Genomic DNA, 16,617 nt, shown 5'->3' on the forward strand with positions numbered 1-16,617 from the left:
CTTTAGCCCCTCGCCACACTGTGCTTGGCTCACTCCAAGCAGGAGGGGCATCGCCACTCACTCTCTAGTAGAGATGTGCCATTCTGAGACAGCCATGGCACGGGTGTGCCACCTGCACCTGCCCTGTCAAACATCTCGAGGGGCACAGATTGAGGGCCACCTTAAAATTGGCGAGGGGCTCCAGTCAGACCAGCCGAGTGTAGCTCTTCTGTCTCTGGAAGTTGGCAGCGAGGCAGTGGACTCCAAAGGCACATGCTGTCACTTCACGATCACAGCCACATCTGAACACTGGCACGTGTGCACACGCACACACAGAGACCGGTTTACAGCACAGTCAGCGTGGCACATGGGACCCACAAAACCCAAAGGCTACTGCTGGTGACAAAGCACAGTGATGCCAACTGCCACCTACTTGGTCTCAGCCAAATGTGGAGAGGCCACCACTCCATGCAGTAAAACATCAAAGAGAAGGGTAGTGTGGGGAATTGGGTGACATCATCACCCCATCTGGCACACCTGGAGAACACCACAAGGGGGCCTCACAACCGGGTTTGGCCAGAGAGGAGTTCCACACCAGGAGCACTCAGACACGACAAGGTAAGATCACAAGTCACTCCGCTGTGCTCCTCCTCCTCATCGTCTTCGTCTTCCTTGGCAGACCACCGGGGCAGCGGACTAACAGACAAGTCCATTCATCTTCCAGCTCATTTGCATATTTCAACTTCCTCAGCCTCAAAGGCAGCCGTCCATGAGGCGCCGTCAGCTCATCTCTGCTCTGCAAGGACACCAGCATGGCAAAGGAGCATTTTGTGCTAGTGGTGCTGCAATGATGGGGGTCCGACCTTCTTCTAGAGATTCTAAGAAAGCCATGAGGGCGGCAGGCCCACCACACTACTACTGCTGCTGCTCTGAGCTTTCAGTAGAACCCAAGGACAATCTGGAAGTCAAAGAAGCCATTTGGCTTGACCTCCCTGCCTAACTCCTTGAAAGGCGGAGACCTGAGGTCCCTAAACGCCCACCCTCTAGAAACCCAAATTAGAGTCTCTGGCTCTCAGAGACAAGCAGGTGTTTGCACCATGTTTGTGAAATTCACCCTCCACCTGTGCCCCCCGCGTTTGTGATAAATCTGAGTCCCCGTGTCTCAAGCTGAACAGACAGTGGCAGCAAGGTGGCAGTAGTGAGCACCCAAAACAAGATTGAAAGTCAAGGAGTGCAGAATGAAGCGACTGCCCATCACAGCATTTAACTCGCATGACACCCTACTGGCACAGTCATCTGCCCATGTGGCTTGGGGTGCCCATCTGCACTAAGGAGAGCCCATCTGATCCTCCTTAACAAAGCTGAGGTGGGTCACCTGAAGTGACAGCGCCCCCTAATGCTGAAACTGGCCAATAGGTGGCAAAGGCTGCACAGCTACCTTTTACTAATCACAAGTAACACTAAGGTGGGCCACTGAGACCACCACAAGCCTTGGCTCAAGCAGCTCTTGCCTCACCTTCAGCCATCACAGCTGCTCAAAGATAACCCAACAGCTGGGTGTGCCCCCCGTTCACAGGAACAAAGCACAGGCTGGGAACATACAAATGAAATCTTTATGGGTCTTTGCTTTACAATCCCCCCCTGCCCTAGCAAGGGGGCGCTACAGAGCCGCCCCACACACACTGCAGACTGCAGCTGCCCTTCACTGGCGCTCCTCTTCAGGGCTCAAAAAACGTCTAAAAAATGTGCAGTTCATAGAAAACCCATCGGTGCCACCTGGTGTCCGTCGTGGGTCAGTGCAGGTTGTGCTCAGGGGCGACTCCCATCCGCTTATAGGTTTGTCTCAGAATCAGCAGGGCCGTGTCTTCCGATTCCCTGTGAAGATAAAAAGAGATGGCGTGAGTGACTTTGGGTCACAGCTGGCTGCTAGGTGACATTCTGCCAGCCTGCCACTGGGAGTAGGAGATTCGGAGCACATCCGTCACCTGAAACTCCTTTGAGAGTAACAGCGGCCAGCGGTGCCCCATCTGGTGCCACACAGCGGCGGTCAATCAGCTTTGCTTTGCTTTTCCATTTCTGGCGCTCTGGCTCAAGGCTACAGAATAAAACCTCACAAGACCACAACATCTGTCAACTGCTTGTCCTGACACTGTGGCCCACTCAGGCAAACTTGTGTCATCAGTGATCTCTGCCCACACACCCTCAGCCGTCAATGGCACTGCTGCTAGTTCTGCTTACATCCCCCAAAAGAGCACGTCAATAAGGCCCCCCAAGTGCCTGGCGGCACACACTGAGAGTAAAGCTCAAGTAGATCACTGGTATCTATTATTAATGAGAAATGTCCACCGTCTACCACACAAAGGCATCTCTGGTCTTTGGTATGGGGGGGAGTCAAGAAATCCTTCTGTGAAAATCAGCATCAATCTGTGCCCCTCTGTGAACTTTCTAAGACGTGACCTTCTCCGCCAAACCACCATGTGCTTTAAAAAGCCTGCTTTGCTCACATCGGGGGTCAGTGTTGGCCCACCAGGACACTGCTGCCCTCTAGTGGCCACTGGTGTCCCTAAGACTTCAGCAACTTTAGAGCGCCACATGGTCAGATGGCATGCTATGGGAGGACCCTGGTCATTGGTCTCGTGGGGTCAGACATATACACGGTGCTGTGAGAAAGACTTTGCCCCCTCCATGATCTCCTTTGTTTTAGCGTATCTGACACGGTGATTGGCCTCTGACTTTCAGAAAAAAATCCAACATTGGAGAACGAGAAGCTGAGTGAACGCACGGTGGATTTTAATCACAGACTTTCGTTATTTATGCAGCAATCATTTAGAAGGTCATAGTCCTCATAGTGTGAAGAGCAGCGCCTTCAGCAGTAACAATCTCCGCTAAGCTCTCATGTCCATCTTTCACGTCACCGTTGAGGAGTTTCAGCCCACTCCACTTTACTATTGTTTTAGCATCTCTAAGGGTTCAAGTCAGGACGTCTGCACAACCCCAGTGACGTTTCTGCTTCAGGTCACTGACAGAGGACCAGACAATCCACCTGAAGAATTTTCCAGAGAAGTGTGCAATCCATGGCTCCTTCGATCAGGCCGAGTCTTCCCTCACCATCACACTCGCACCCGCATGTTTGACTGCAGGTCTTATGTTCTTACTTGTCAGGTATCAGACATTGTGGACCCCGTGTCAATCACAGAGTTCTACTTTAGACCCCCCCCCCCATGATTCCAAAAGGCGAGGAGGTCACCCTGGTGCTTCATTGTTCTGATGTACCTCTTTCTGCCTTGCCATTATCCCGCTGTCTCTTTCTTATTGTGGGGTCCTCAACTCTGATCCTGGAGGGGTCTGCAGTTTTTGGATGGCCTTGAGTGAATCCTCCAAGGCTGTCACTTTATATTTTATGTCAGTGATGACACCATGTTAATGTTAGGGGCGGAGTTATCTGACTCAAGTCAAGTAAGCCAGCTGACAAAAACCTGCAATCCCATTGGCTGTACAGTGGAGCTGCGGGGGTCTGCAGCTGGACCCCTCTTGAATCATCATTCTTGCCCACATTGTGCCGCCATTCATGTATTGTGGCTGAATATTAAGTTCTGTTTGTAGGGTTTGGTGTCCTGGCATTGGGAGGATTTCAGTGAAAACAACATTTGGTTTTAGCCTTTAGTTTCTTTTCAAATATTCAGAATTCTTTCCCTAAGGAGTATGCACTGATCTTTCTAAGTGTAACCCGAGGACCTTCACCTGCCCTGGCCAGTAAGTGACTCTGGGTGATGTTGTCCCTGTCACTTCTGGTCAGCAGCACACTACTGTTCACTCCCAATTTGTCCCCGAGCTGGCAGGATTTTGGAGGAGGACGGCGAGTACTTAACCTTTTCTGTCACTCAGTCACTTTAACTTGGCTTTGAATGCTGAAGTTATTTATTTATTAATTTATATTTTGTCCCCTCTAATGTTTTTTTATTGATGAGGGGGTGTGATTAACAGATCAGCTGATACCCTCCTTTCAGGGCTCATTTCTTCAGTCCCACTACACTGCACTAGCTTTGCCCTGTGAAGTACCAATCGATCGATCGATCACTGTGAAGCGCCAACAATCAAACGACGAGTTTTCTCTGTGACGTAACAAACGCTGTGAAGCGCCAACACGTGACCAGCAAGCACAGTTACACGCCACTTCCAAACTGCTGCAATGGAGGAGGAGTGAGCGGCAGTTCAAAAATGCTGTGTGGCACCCCGAAAAAAGGCCACAGAGACTCGAGTATCATTATGAACCACTCCACACTGGCGGTTAAAGAATGAGTATGGGAGGCCCACCCCAGACACACAGAGCTTTAATTGCAATGATCTGGACACTTTGTGACCAACATACCACCAGAAGGCGCCATAGGGCAGCACATGACTGTGTATACGAGCCTGGCAAAGCACCCCTTCGATAAAACGGGCACAGTGGTGCAATGGCGAGTGCGTCTGTTTCAATCTGTCTGTCCACCGGATGTGCCGGCCATGACATCTCACTTTCTTGGGGCACCTTGTTGCCTTTGCTGATCGGACACTGCAGCCCTCTTGTGGACACTGGATGACATTACACCTGAGCACAGATGGCTGGACATTTTATACACAGAGGTGGGCAAAAGCAGGTTTACAGTTGTGAGAATGCGAGGCTGGCAATTAGAGCACTTGAGAGATTACACATACAGCGTGGAAAACATGTCAACGATTTGCTCAGTAAATATATTTCTAAAGGGGCTATTGACATGAAATATTCACCAGATGTTGGTAACAACCCAAGTAATCCACACATACAAATAAATCAAAGAATATCTGTCCATAAATGAAGTGATGTGTAATAAAGTGGAATTAGGATTGAACACGCTCACCGAAATGTATTTCATACTCAGTAGAAAAGCCTTTGCTGGTGATGACGGCTTCAAGATGCCTCCTGTATGGAGAACCGAGTCACACGCATCGCTCAGATGGGATTTTGGCCCATTCTTCAAATCTGGAAGGTTCCTGGGTCCTCCTCTATGAACTCTGATCTTCAGTTCTTTCCATAGATTTTCAATTGGATTCAAGTTGGTTGATTGACTGGGCCGTTCTAGCAGCTTCTATATTTTCTGTCTCTGAAACCAACTGAGAGTTTCCTTGGCTGTATGATTGGGGTCCTTGTCTTGCTGAAATGTCCCCCCTCGTCTCATCCTCAGCATCCTGGTAGCTGGCAGCAGATTCTTATCAAGAATATCACGCTACATTTCTCCATTCATCAATTATATGAAGTCTGCCAGCCCCATACCATGATGTTCCCACCTCCACGCTTCACTGCTGCTGATGATGTGCAGCGCCATTTCTCCTCCAGACATGGTGTGTGCAGTGACATCCAAAGAGTTACGTTTTGCTCTCCTCTGACCAGACTCTACTCTCCCAGTATTTCTTTGGTTTGTCCAAATGATGCACAGCCAACTTTAAATGAGCTTCAGTGTGCTCTTTCTTCAGCAGTGGAGTCTTGTGTGGTGACCATGCATAGAGGCCATGGTGGTGGAGTGCATTACTTACTGGACCTGCTAATTCCAGGTCTCTTTGTGAAGCTCTTGGCGAGTGGTCCTTAGCTCTGCTGATTCTTTTTTTGACTCCTCTGTCAGAAATCTGGTGAGGAGCCCCTGGTGCTGGCCACTTTATGGTGAGATGATGTTCTTTCCACTTGTGGATTAATGGTGCTCACTGGAACATTCAAAAGTTTAGAAGTACGTCTGTCACCAATGCCATCAGTGTGTTTGTGAAGGTCTTGAGAGCGCTCTGTGCTTTTACCCATCATGAGATGCTTCTTGTGTGACACCTTGGTAATGATAGGTCATCAATTAGGACTAAAGGAGCGGATATTCATTGGCACTGACAGGGGGCTCTCAGGATTGACAGACGTCAGATGCTTCTTGGCTTTTCAGGCCTTTCTGCTCCTTCTTTTCTTCATGTGTTCTTATTCCCTGTGTCATTCCACTTTATTACACATAACTTCATTTATCGACTTATTTGTTTCGATTTCTTTGTCTGTGTGGTTTACTTGCGTTGTTACCGACGTCTGGTGTAAACTTCATGTCAACAGCCCCATTAGAAGTGTATTTACTGTGAGAAATGTTGACGTGTTCAATACTTATTTTCCCCGCTGTACATGCATTGTGCCATTCTTCTGAATTAATAAAGTTAATACAGCGATTGTAATCTTCATAACCAGCAGATCTTTTTCTATACAAACAACTGTAAAACTATTTTTGTATTATATATACAGTATATAGTTGTTTTAGATCTGTTGGCATGTTGTCTTCTTTTCGGATGTCCAAGGCCTCTTTCGACGGCTCGAGTCCAACTTTGACCTCATGTTCTTTGTTATCAGGTTGCTGTTCTCCTCAATTTGGTAAAGAGCATCACAAACTGTTGGTTTGCCTTTGTCTTCCATCTTGTGGAGGTCTCCAGTTTCTGGAGCTGCTTGTCAAGAAGCACAGACCACTGAAGTGAGGTTTGACACTTTCAAGCAGTTGTCACATGTCCAAGTTCAAGTTGGTGGCCTCTTGGATGACAGTGCACATATGGCTTCTAGTGCAGGTGAAGGGATTGAAAACCATTATTTTAAAACGCAGCTCTAATGTCCTTCCATCCATCCATTTTCCAACCCTCTGAATTCGAACACAGGGTCACGGGGGTCTGCAGGAGCCAATCCCAGCCAACACAGGGCACAAGGCAGGAACCAATCCCGGGCAGGGTGCCAACCCACCGCAGCAGCTCTAATGTTTTATTGCATTTTCTTTTCGGATTCAGTATCAGTGTAGGCCACTGGTCTGCTTTTTTTGTACACCAGAAGCAGCGTAGCTCTGCTTCTATAGCTCCTTAAATACTCTGCTAGGGCACTGGTGCCAGCTACCCCAATATGCGGGCAATCCGCTCTGGCGACCCACTTGAGCAGGAACAAACAGCCTTTGATGTGGCCCTGTATTAATCTGCAGAACGTACTAAAACACAGTCTGAAACCCCCAAAAGCAAAAGCAAACAATCCTCTGTCTTGCTACTCCCCATTTTCAATCAGTCCCTTTACATTACCAACATTTTAGTTAGCTGTACCCAGATGGGCATTCTCATCTCGAGACTCTCTTTTCACCCAGGTGGCCTTTTGTTCTCTTTCTGATGTGCTCAGGAGCCGTACACCTGGCACACTTGGGCCGTTCACAGAGCCCACTTCCCTTGGTGACAGGCATCATTCAGATTGGCACTGTGTGTGTCCTTGTCATTAGTCTTTTGCTGCTGATCCCTTCTCCTATCCTTTATAAGGTGCGCAGCAACTCTGCCCATGACTGTTCACCACAATACCACTACAATGGGAAATATAAAAGCTCTCTTGAGAGAACGGTGTTGAAGCATGAGTAACTGAAAAACGTGACAAATTCACAGAATCAGGAAAAACGTAACAGAATCTCATCAGCGAATCTCACCAGCGACCAGCACAATCCTGAAATGGAGAAATCAACTTGTCTGAAAAGTGGGGCACAGAACTACAGGGGGTAGTGCTGCCAGGCCCCAGGCACATTTCATTTCAGAGCTTGGACAGAGGAGCCTTCACACTCATCACTGCGGTGAGCTGTATGAGGAAAGAGGCTGGCAACCTAAACATCAGGGACCCTGGCATAGACGCTCACTAGGAACACATTTATACTGAAAGTGACATATTGGAATCCTGAAATGGAAAATTGTGATTAGGCACCCGACCATATTGACTTCTCTATGCAAGCACGGTCAAGTGAACTGAGGGCACGGAACGTTTAGTTAAAATAGAAGAATCTTTAACTATATAAATTACAAATTCTTAAAGATGAACCCGTAAAAGAATGAACTATTAAACACAAGGAAAACGACGGACTGTAACCCAAGAGTTAACTAACTTAAACCCAGGGCCATCTTAACAGCATTATAGGCTCCGGGGCAAAGCTGGGACCCCCACCCCCTACACAACCACTCAGAAAGTCACAACATACATAGATTAGCATGGAGCCCCTATGCTCGTGGGACCCCTGGGCAACTGCCCAGTGTACCCATGTGTTAAGATGGCCATGCTTAAACATTAAGAACATGAAGTCTTCGCCTCGTCTTAGAGAAGCTACCAATGTCATTCACCAAGGTTAGATCAAAACAAATGACTAATGAACACCCCACCAGAAACTGGGAATAAACTAATGGAAAGCCCAATGCCCCCCCAAAAGCAGTGCTAAGATCATTAAGGCAATGAGTGGACCCTGGAGCAGTGCACACTGGAATGGTGAAGTACACTTTGCTATCTGGCTGGCAGATGACTGAATCAGGGTTTGGAGGTGCCAGGAGAACTCTAAAAGTGTGGTGGAGGAGGAGTAACGTCCTGGAGCTGTCTGTCATAGGCTGGGACCCCTAACTCAATGAAGGGAAATCTGACAAGGGCATTCTGGAGAGATTGGGAGCTTCCAGTTTTGGGAAGGCAACATGACAAAGCAAGGTCCATAGAGAAATGGTGCGGAAGAATTTGAGTGGCCTGCACAGAGGCCTGAGCTCAGTCCCCATCAAGTACATTCTTCCAAACTCACTAATGCCCTTGTGGCTGAAAGGGCAACGCAAATCTCATAGTCACAACCTAAAATCAAATGGAAAGAAGAATGGAGGCTGTGAACGCAGCAAAAGGGGACGGCCAACTCCATATTAATGAAATGTTCAACGACCACTGGTGGCTGGGATGTCTGGGTGTCCAGACTTTGGGACATGCAGTGTAAATCACAACTAAATGTTGGGAATTTGTTACGTTTGGACATATATCAATTTCATTCTTTGTTTTAACGATACCATTGATTATCTTCTTCATTTTATTTTTTTTTAACCGACTACAAACTGTTTAAAAGCCTTCAGAGACCGAGAAGCTTGGCTCCAGATGGCTAGCAAGTGTGGCCAGACTGGCGTGCAGAGTGTAAATATACTGAAGATGCAAAAGTGTCTTTTAATTTTTAAGACTACAGGTTTTATCCCCTTAAATGTGGGGTTTCAGCTGAGTTTTAATGAGTTTTCCTCGTAGTGAACATGCCTTGGTGCTGTAGGCAGCCCTCCGAGTTCTGCATGGCTTTCCCTTGTGTGATGGCCCTGGGCAAAGCCAATTTAATGTTGGCGCTGATGTGAAAAGGCTGCAGACTGTGCATAAAAAGACATAAAAAAAAGCAAAAAAACTTCATCTCCCATAGTCACGCTCTACGGCGCAGTCGCCTGCATTAGCAGCAGTGGGCCGCTGCTCACTTTACAATCTGCCGTCCAGTTATTTATGGGGGGCACACTATGGAGGCTTCTTATTGCTCGTTCAATGCACCTAATTTGAGCACCGCTAAAGCCAGAGTGGGCTTCTGAACCAGGACCCTTCAGTCAGGCGAAATGAAGTGCCAGGCTGCCAGCTACAACTTTACCTTTCCTACATTTAATTCTTACAAAGCCTGACTGGAGCCCTGCACACAATTTACTGTAATAAAAAAACAGGGCCCAGTGAAAATAAAACACAAAAATAAATGCAGAGAGGAATTAAAACTGCATGTTCATTTGATTTATGAAAGCTGTGGGAGTCGTACGCTTGATAGGGGTGACGTGTGGCTTGTGAAGCAACGCAGATAGGAACAGAAAAGAGTAAGATCAGGTGGACGGTGGAGTGACACGGAGAGGAAGACTAACGATGAGGTGAGAGACAGACTTGGTGTGGAGGTGGTTTTGTTGTCCTAGGGTGACCCTGTTTCTCCTTATACTCTTCATTACGTCGACCTCAAATCCCATACTCTTACCACTCTGTTAGGACCGACTGCTGTTGGCGTTCAGCACTTATAGTTGTGCTTGAATGTTTGTGAACACTTTAGAAGTTTCTAGATTTCTGCATATATATGACCTAAAACATCATCAGATTTTCACTCAAGTCCTAAAAGTAGATAAAGAGAAACCAGTTAAACAAATGAGACAAAAATATTATACTTGGTCATTTATTTATTGAGAAAAATGATTGAATATTACATATTTGTGAGTGGCAAAAGTATGTGAAGCTTTGCTTTCAGTATCTGCTGTGACCCCCAAATAACTGAATTAAACCTTCCTGGTAACTGTTGATCAGTCCTGAATTTTCACCCATTCCTCCGTACAGAACAGCTTCAACTCTGGGATGTTGGTGGGTTTCCTCACATTAACTGCTCACTTCAGGTCCTTCCACAACATTTCGATTGGATTAAGGTCAGGACTTTGACTTGGCCATTCCAAAACATGAACTTTATTCTTCTTTAACCATTCTTTGGTTGAACGACTTGTGTGCTTAGGGTTGTTGTCTTGCTGCATGACCCACCTTCTCTTGAGATTCAGTTCATGGACAGATGTCCTGACATTTTCCTTTAGAATTCTCTGATATAATTCAGAATTCATTGTTCCATCAATGAAGGCAAGCCGTCCTGGCCCAGATGCAGCAAAACAGGCCCAAACCACGATACTACCACCACCATGTTTCACAGATGGGATGATAAGGTTCTTATGCTGGAATGCAGTGTTTTTCTTTCTCCAAACATAACGCTTTTCATTTAAACCAAAAAGTTCTATTTTGGTCTCATCCGTCCACAAAACATTCTTCCAATAGCCTTCTGGTTTGTCCACGTGATCTTCAGCAAACTGCAGACGAGCAGCTATGTTTTTTTTGGAGAGCAGTGACTTTCTCCTTGCAACCCTGCCATGCACACCATTGTTGTTCAGTGTTCTCCTGATGGTGGACTCATGAACATGAACATTAGCCAATGTGAGAGAGGCCTTCAGTTGCTTAGAAGTTACACTGGGGTCCTTTGTGACCTCGCCGACTATTACACGCCTTGCTCTTGGAGTGATCTTTGTTGGTCGACCACTCCTGGGGAGGGTAATGATGGTCTTGAATTTCCTCCATTTGTACACAATCTGTCTGACTGTGGATTGGTGGAGTCCAAACTCTTTCAAGATGGCTTCGTAACCTTTTCCAGCCTGATGAGCATCAAAAACCCTTTTTGTGAGGTCCTCAGTAATCTCCTTTGTTTGTGCCATGATACACTTCCACAAACGTGTTGTGAAGAGCAGACTTTGATAGATCCTGATCTTTAAATAACACAGGGTGCCCACTCACATCTGATTGTCATCCCATTGATTGTAAACACTGGACTCGAATTTCACCTTCAAACTAACTGCTAATCCTAGAGGTTCACATACTTTTTGCCACACACAAATATGGAATATTCGATCATTTTCCTCAATAAATAAATGACCAACTATAATATTTTTGTCTCATTTGTTTAACTGGTTTCTCTTTATCTACTTTTAGGACTTGAGTGAAAATCTGATGATGTTTTAGGTCATATTTATGCAGAAATATAGAAAATTCTAAAGGGTTCACAAACTTTCAAACACAACTGTACATTCTATAACCCCAGACAACTAGACAGGCAGGAGAGGAAGAAATCACACATTTATTAGAGTATTATAATTAATGTGGCCAAAATAAATAACAAAGCACTAAGGTGAGTGTTGGCAAAATAACACAAGCGGATAGCAGGCTACCAGGTGACTTGTGGTCTTATTATTTAGTCTCTGTTGTGGCCATGTCCTCGATCCAGCATGGGCAGCATGGCCTGAGTAGGACAAAGTGGGCATCAACTGAATGGCCTCCTCGTTTGTCAAGTTTCTTATCTTCTTATGTTCTACAGCAGGGGTGTCAAACTCCAAGCCTGGAGGGCCACAGTGGCTGTAGGCTTTCATTCTAATCCTTTTTCCTAATCAATGACCAATTTTCCCTTCATTTAAATAGCCCTGATTTTAAGGATTCAGTCCTTTGAATTGATTCTTTTCTTCATTAAATGAGAGCCAAACAGAAATGAGACATGAAATGAGCCAACGGATGACCAGTTAAATTGGGGCTTCAAACTCCAACCAATTTCTTAATGAGAAGCTGATTCTTGCTGTTCATGAAACACGCTATTTAATTCCATGGCTTGTTGCTGCTCTCATTCTGCCACAGCAGACATTTCTAAAATTGTTGATTTTCTGTGTTTTCTAAGACCACCGTCAAAATGTTTTAGTGACCTGAGAAATCAATCTTACTGAGACCTTCACCTTTCTTTATTTTCAGATATTGTCTGATGGGCACAGGTGAACTGGTCTCATGGTGGCTTGTTTTGTGTCTCATTATTGTTTGGCTGCTAATTAAGGAAAAAGAAACAACTAAGGGGCCTGAGTCAAGTTAATTAAAATTAAAGCAAAAGAAGTTAATTAGCAGCAAAAACTGGTCACTAATGAAGAAGTTAGAATGGTTAGAATGAAAATCTGCAGCGGTTGCGGCCCTCCAGGATCGGAGTTTGACATCCGTGTTCTACAGTAAGTCCCTTCTGTTAGGCTTCAGTGGCACAGCAAGTCTGTTAATACAGCAGAATTCCAGCCACACCAAACCCTCACTCACACTCCTAACTAAGTGGACTGAACTCGTCTCCCCAGGACTAGTCAATACTTCATCGGATACCAAAGGTGTAAATTGGTTTTCTCTGCAGACCCTTTCAGGCCAAAAGGGACCAACTAGACACTACATTACAGACAAAGAGCTATAATTTATCAAAAGACAACTGTGATGGACAAAATAAACACACCCATGGGAAGGAATCCATTTTGTAACTGGAAGAGACTTTAATTCAATCATGAGAGGTTTCACATTCATTTGAAAACCAGTTGCACCTTCTCACTCTCAGGGGATCTCCCCAAGCACACTTCTCTGAGGGAACCTTCCATGGGAGCTCTGCTCTCATTCTCCAAAATGACTGAAAATCTCTAAAACTAAAAAGCGGATGAGCCGCTCCCTTCCTGGGGAGCTGACAACTGACATACTCTTCTCTTTGCGGACCTGAAAGTTGACACCCCACTGCCAAGCCAAAGTGTACCAGTAACTGAGCCCAGTCTGAGAAGCAGTGATTACTTCAAGAAGGAAGCTTCAGCACCTAAACTCTTGTGCTACAAGGAGGAACAAAAGAGTAATGAAGTTCTAGACAACCCAGAAAATGGCCTGTGTGAGGAAAAGCACAGCCAACCACAGACAAAGGGGCACACAGTGAAGAGAAAGAGTGTACACCAATGCCCTTGAACCCAACATGGGGCATCATCTGAGGTGGTGCACTTCTACAAGTACTTAAGGGGGTCCACATCAATGACAGGATGGACTGGCCTCAGAACACAGAGGAGCCAGAGAAGAAAGGGCAGAGTAGGCTTTATCCCCCCCCTTTAATGTGGGAAGTGTCATCCTTCACATCTTCTATAATTCTGTGATGGCCAATGTGGTGTGCTGGGCTGGTAAACATCACTTCAAGAGAGCCAACAAGATATAGTGGCACCTCTGGTCACGACTGTAATTCGTTCCAAAACTCTGGACGCGACCCGAACGTAATTTCCCCCATAAGATTGTATGTAAATACAATTAATCTGTTCCAGACCGTACAAACTGTATGTAAATATATATTTTATTAAGCACTAAAATAGTTAATTATACCATAGAATGCACAGTGTAATAGTAAACTAAATGTAAAAACATTGAACAACAGAGAAAACTAACATTGTAAGAGTTGGCGCTTGACCATTACGAACCGCTCGCTGTAAACACTTTGAGTTTTAAGCACAGGGGAAAAAAAATTAAATGCCACTTCTCTTGCGAAACGTTTCAAACCATCCTCGACTGGCTTTAAATTCCTCACCTTCGCCTCTCGAAGAAGGATTTTTCTTTCAGCAAATCGCCATGAATCTTCCTGGCTTTCTCGCATATGACCGGCTCGCTTACACTATCCCCTGCAAGTTGCTTCTCGTTCAACACACCAGCAACAGCACTTGAGGCCTCTGCTTGGTTAACATTCTAACTCCTTTTGCACCAATCAGCTGCTTTGTTAGGCCCTGTATACGCAAACAAAAGAAAATGGGAAACGGAGAATGGGAGATCATTGGTGCGTACGATCGTGAGTAGGGAAACTGGCCGCCTGTGTTTTTGTTCGCCACCGGAGTGTGTGGTCGTGAACAGTTGCAAAATTCTGGCAAACTATTTGATTGTAACCTGATTTGTACGTGTTCGGAAACGTTCGTGACCAGAGGTTCTACTGTAATTAAAAGGGCAAGCTCTGTTATGGGACACACTCTGGACCCCCTGGAGCTCGTAGAGGAGGAGAGAATGAAGACAAAACTGGTGACCATTATGGACAACACTGCACATCCTCTCTGTGACTAACAACATTGGGGACTTTCAGCCAACAAATCATTCAGCAGATGTGTGTTGAAATGTGACGGGGACTCCTTTATACCAACAGCAATACGTCTCTATAGCACATCACTGCGACTGGGACTGTCATAGCACAAGGTTTCTTCCTTTTTAGACATTCTGGTGTGTGTGTGTGTGTGTGTGTGTGTATATACAGTATATTAATCTATTTATTTATATAAAGAGCTTCTGTAAAAAGCCACATTTCCCCCTGGGGACAAATAAAGTTCCATCTATCAATCATCCTAAACACTTGGTATAGTAAAACTATCCATCTGTTCCAAGATAAAGCTGAAGTCTAAGTAGCCAGTACAGAGCCAGCCTCTTCTATGTGCCATATGTGTCTGTCTAGTCAGACTTGTGTCCTGACTTATGTGTCAATATATACATGTGCCGTTATTACAGCGAGGAAAATAAGTCATGAACGCGTCAACATTTCTCACAGTTAATACATTTCTAATGGTGTTATTGACATAAAGTTTTCACCAGATTATTCAAAGTCTGAATGTCTGTCTGTATACCTGCATTGTTATCGCTCTTTAATTTAATATTTTCTTTATCAGTATGCTGCTGCTGGAGTATGTGAATTTCCCCTTGGGATTAATAAAGTATCTATCTATCTATCTGATGTTGGTAACCACCCTAGTAATCCAAACATACAAAGAAATCAAGACAAACATGTCCATAAATGAAGTTTTATGTGTAATAAAGTGGAATAACACAGGGAATTAGAACACATGAAGGACAGGAGGAGCCTGAAAAGCCAAGAAAGCAGCTGAGATCGGTCAATCCTGATAGTCCCCCCTTGTCAGTGTAAATGAATATCAGCTGCTTTAGTCCTAATTGATGGCCTATCATTACCAAGGTGTCACACAAGAATCATCTCATGATGGATAAAAGCAAAGAGCTCTCTCAAGACCTTCACAACGTTACTGTTGCAAAACACACAGATGCCATTAGTGACAGACGTATTTCAAAGTGAGCACCGTTGGAGCCATAATCCAGAAGTGGAAAGAACATCATTTCACCATAAACCGTCCACAACCAGGTGCTCCTCGCAAGATTTCTGACAGAGGAGTCAAACGAAGTATCAGAAGAGCCAAGAACCACTTGGTGAGAGCTTCACAAAGACCTGGAATTAGCAGGTCCAGTAAGTAAAGCACTCAACCGCCATGTCCTCTATGCATGGTCACCGCGCAAGACTCCACTGCTGAAGAAAACGCACACTGAAGCTCGTTTAAAGTTTGCTGTGCATCATTTGGACAAGCCAAGGAAATACTGGGAGAGTAGAGTCTGGTCAGAGGAGAGCAAAGTTGAACTCTTTGGATGTCACTGCACACACCATGTTTGGAGATGGCCCTGCACATCATCACCCCAAAAACACCACACCGGCAGTGAAGTGTGGAGGTGGGTACATCACGGTGTGGGGCTGGCAGAGTTCATATAATTGAAAAAAGGATGAATGGAGAAATGTACCGGGACATACTTGATAAGGATCTGCTGCCATCTGCACATTTCAGCAAGACAAGGATCCCAAACACACAGCCAAGAAAACTCTCAGTTGGTTTCAGAGAAAGAAAATCAAGCTGCTAGAACAGCCCAGTCAATCATCCGACTGGGTGAAAATCTATGGAAAGAACTGAAGATCAGAGTTCATACAAGAGGCCCCCCAGAACCTTCAAGATTTGAAGACAGTTTGGGCCAAAATCCCATCTGAGCAGTGCATGCGACTCGTTGCTCCATACAGGAGGCATCTTGAAGCTGTCATCGCCAACAAAGGCTTTTCTACTGAGTATGAAACACATTTCAGTGAGCGTGTTCAATACTTCTTCCCTGTGTCATTCCACTTTATTACACATCACTTCATTTACGGACTTTGTTTTTTTTGATTTCTTTGAATGTGTCGATTACTTGGGTCGTTACTGACGTCTGGTGAACATTTCATGTCAATAGCCCCGTTAGAAATATATTTACTGAGAAAATTGTTGACGTGTTCAATACTTTTTTTCCCTCACTGTATATTTCTATGATCCTTGTGTTTATCAATAAACTGTTATTCTGTTTCTTAAAACGAGTGGGCTTCAGTTAGATTTATATCATTTATATATATAACAGCCAGAGACCACCTCTTACAACAGAGAAAGGTGAGGTAAATAAAGTAGGGGCCATGCAGACGTCACAACTGATAATAGAATGCCCTTTATTGTCACTATACACATGTACAATGAGATTAAAAGCAGCTCCTTCAGTGCAGACATACAGTATATGTAGAACACAACACGTAAATAAACAAATAAACAAATGGTGCAAAAAGTTGCAAAAAAAGTTCT

General features: G+C 45.1%; 1 protein-coding gene across 2 annotated transcripts in view; it reads right to left on the reverse strand.

Annotated features, from left to right (window-relative positions):
• Positions 1-1,573: 1,573 nt before the first annotated feature.
• The window catches only part of sec23ip (SEC23 interacting protein), a 124,769-nt gene continuing 109,725 nt past the window's right edge, over positions 1,574-16,617 (reverse strand). For both annotated transcript variants that reach the window (XM_028825607.2, XM_028825606.2), the window contains exon 18: positions 1,574-1,854. In XM_028825607.2, the coding sequence (XP_028681440.1) occupies positions 1,773-1,854 (82 nt within the window). In that variant the 3' untranslated portion in view covers positions 1,574-1,772. The remainder of the gene's footprint in view (positions 1,855-16,617) is intronic.

Source organism: Erpetoichthys calabaricus, chromosome 2, assembly GCF_900747795.2.
Source record: "Erpetoichthys calabaricus chromosome 2, fErpCal1.3, whole genome shotgun sequence".
NCBI lineage: Eukaryota > Metazoa > Chordata > Cladistia > Polypteriformes > Polypteridae > Erpetoichthys > Erpetoichthys calabaricus.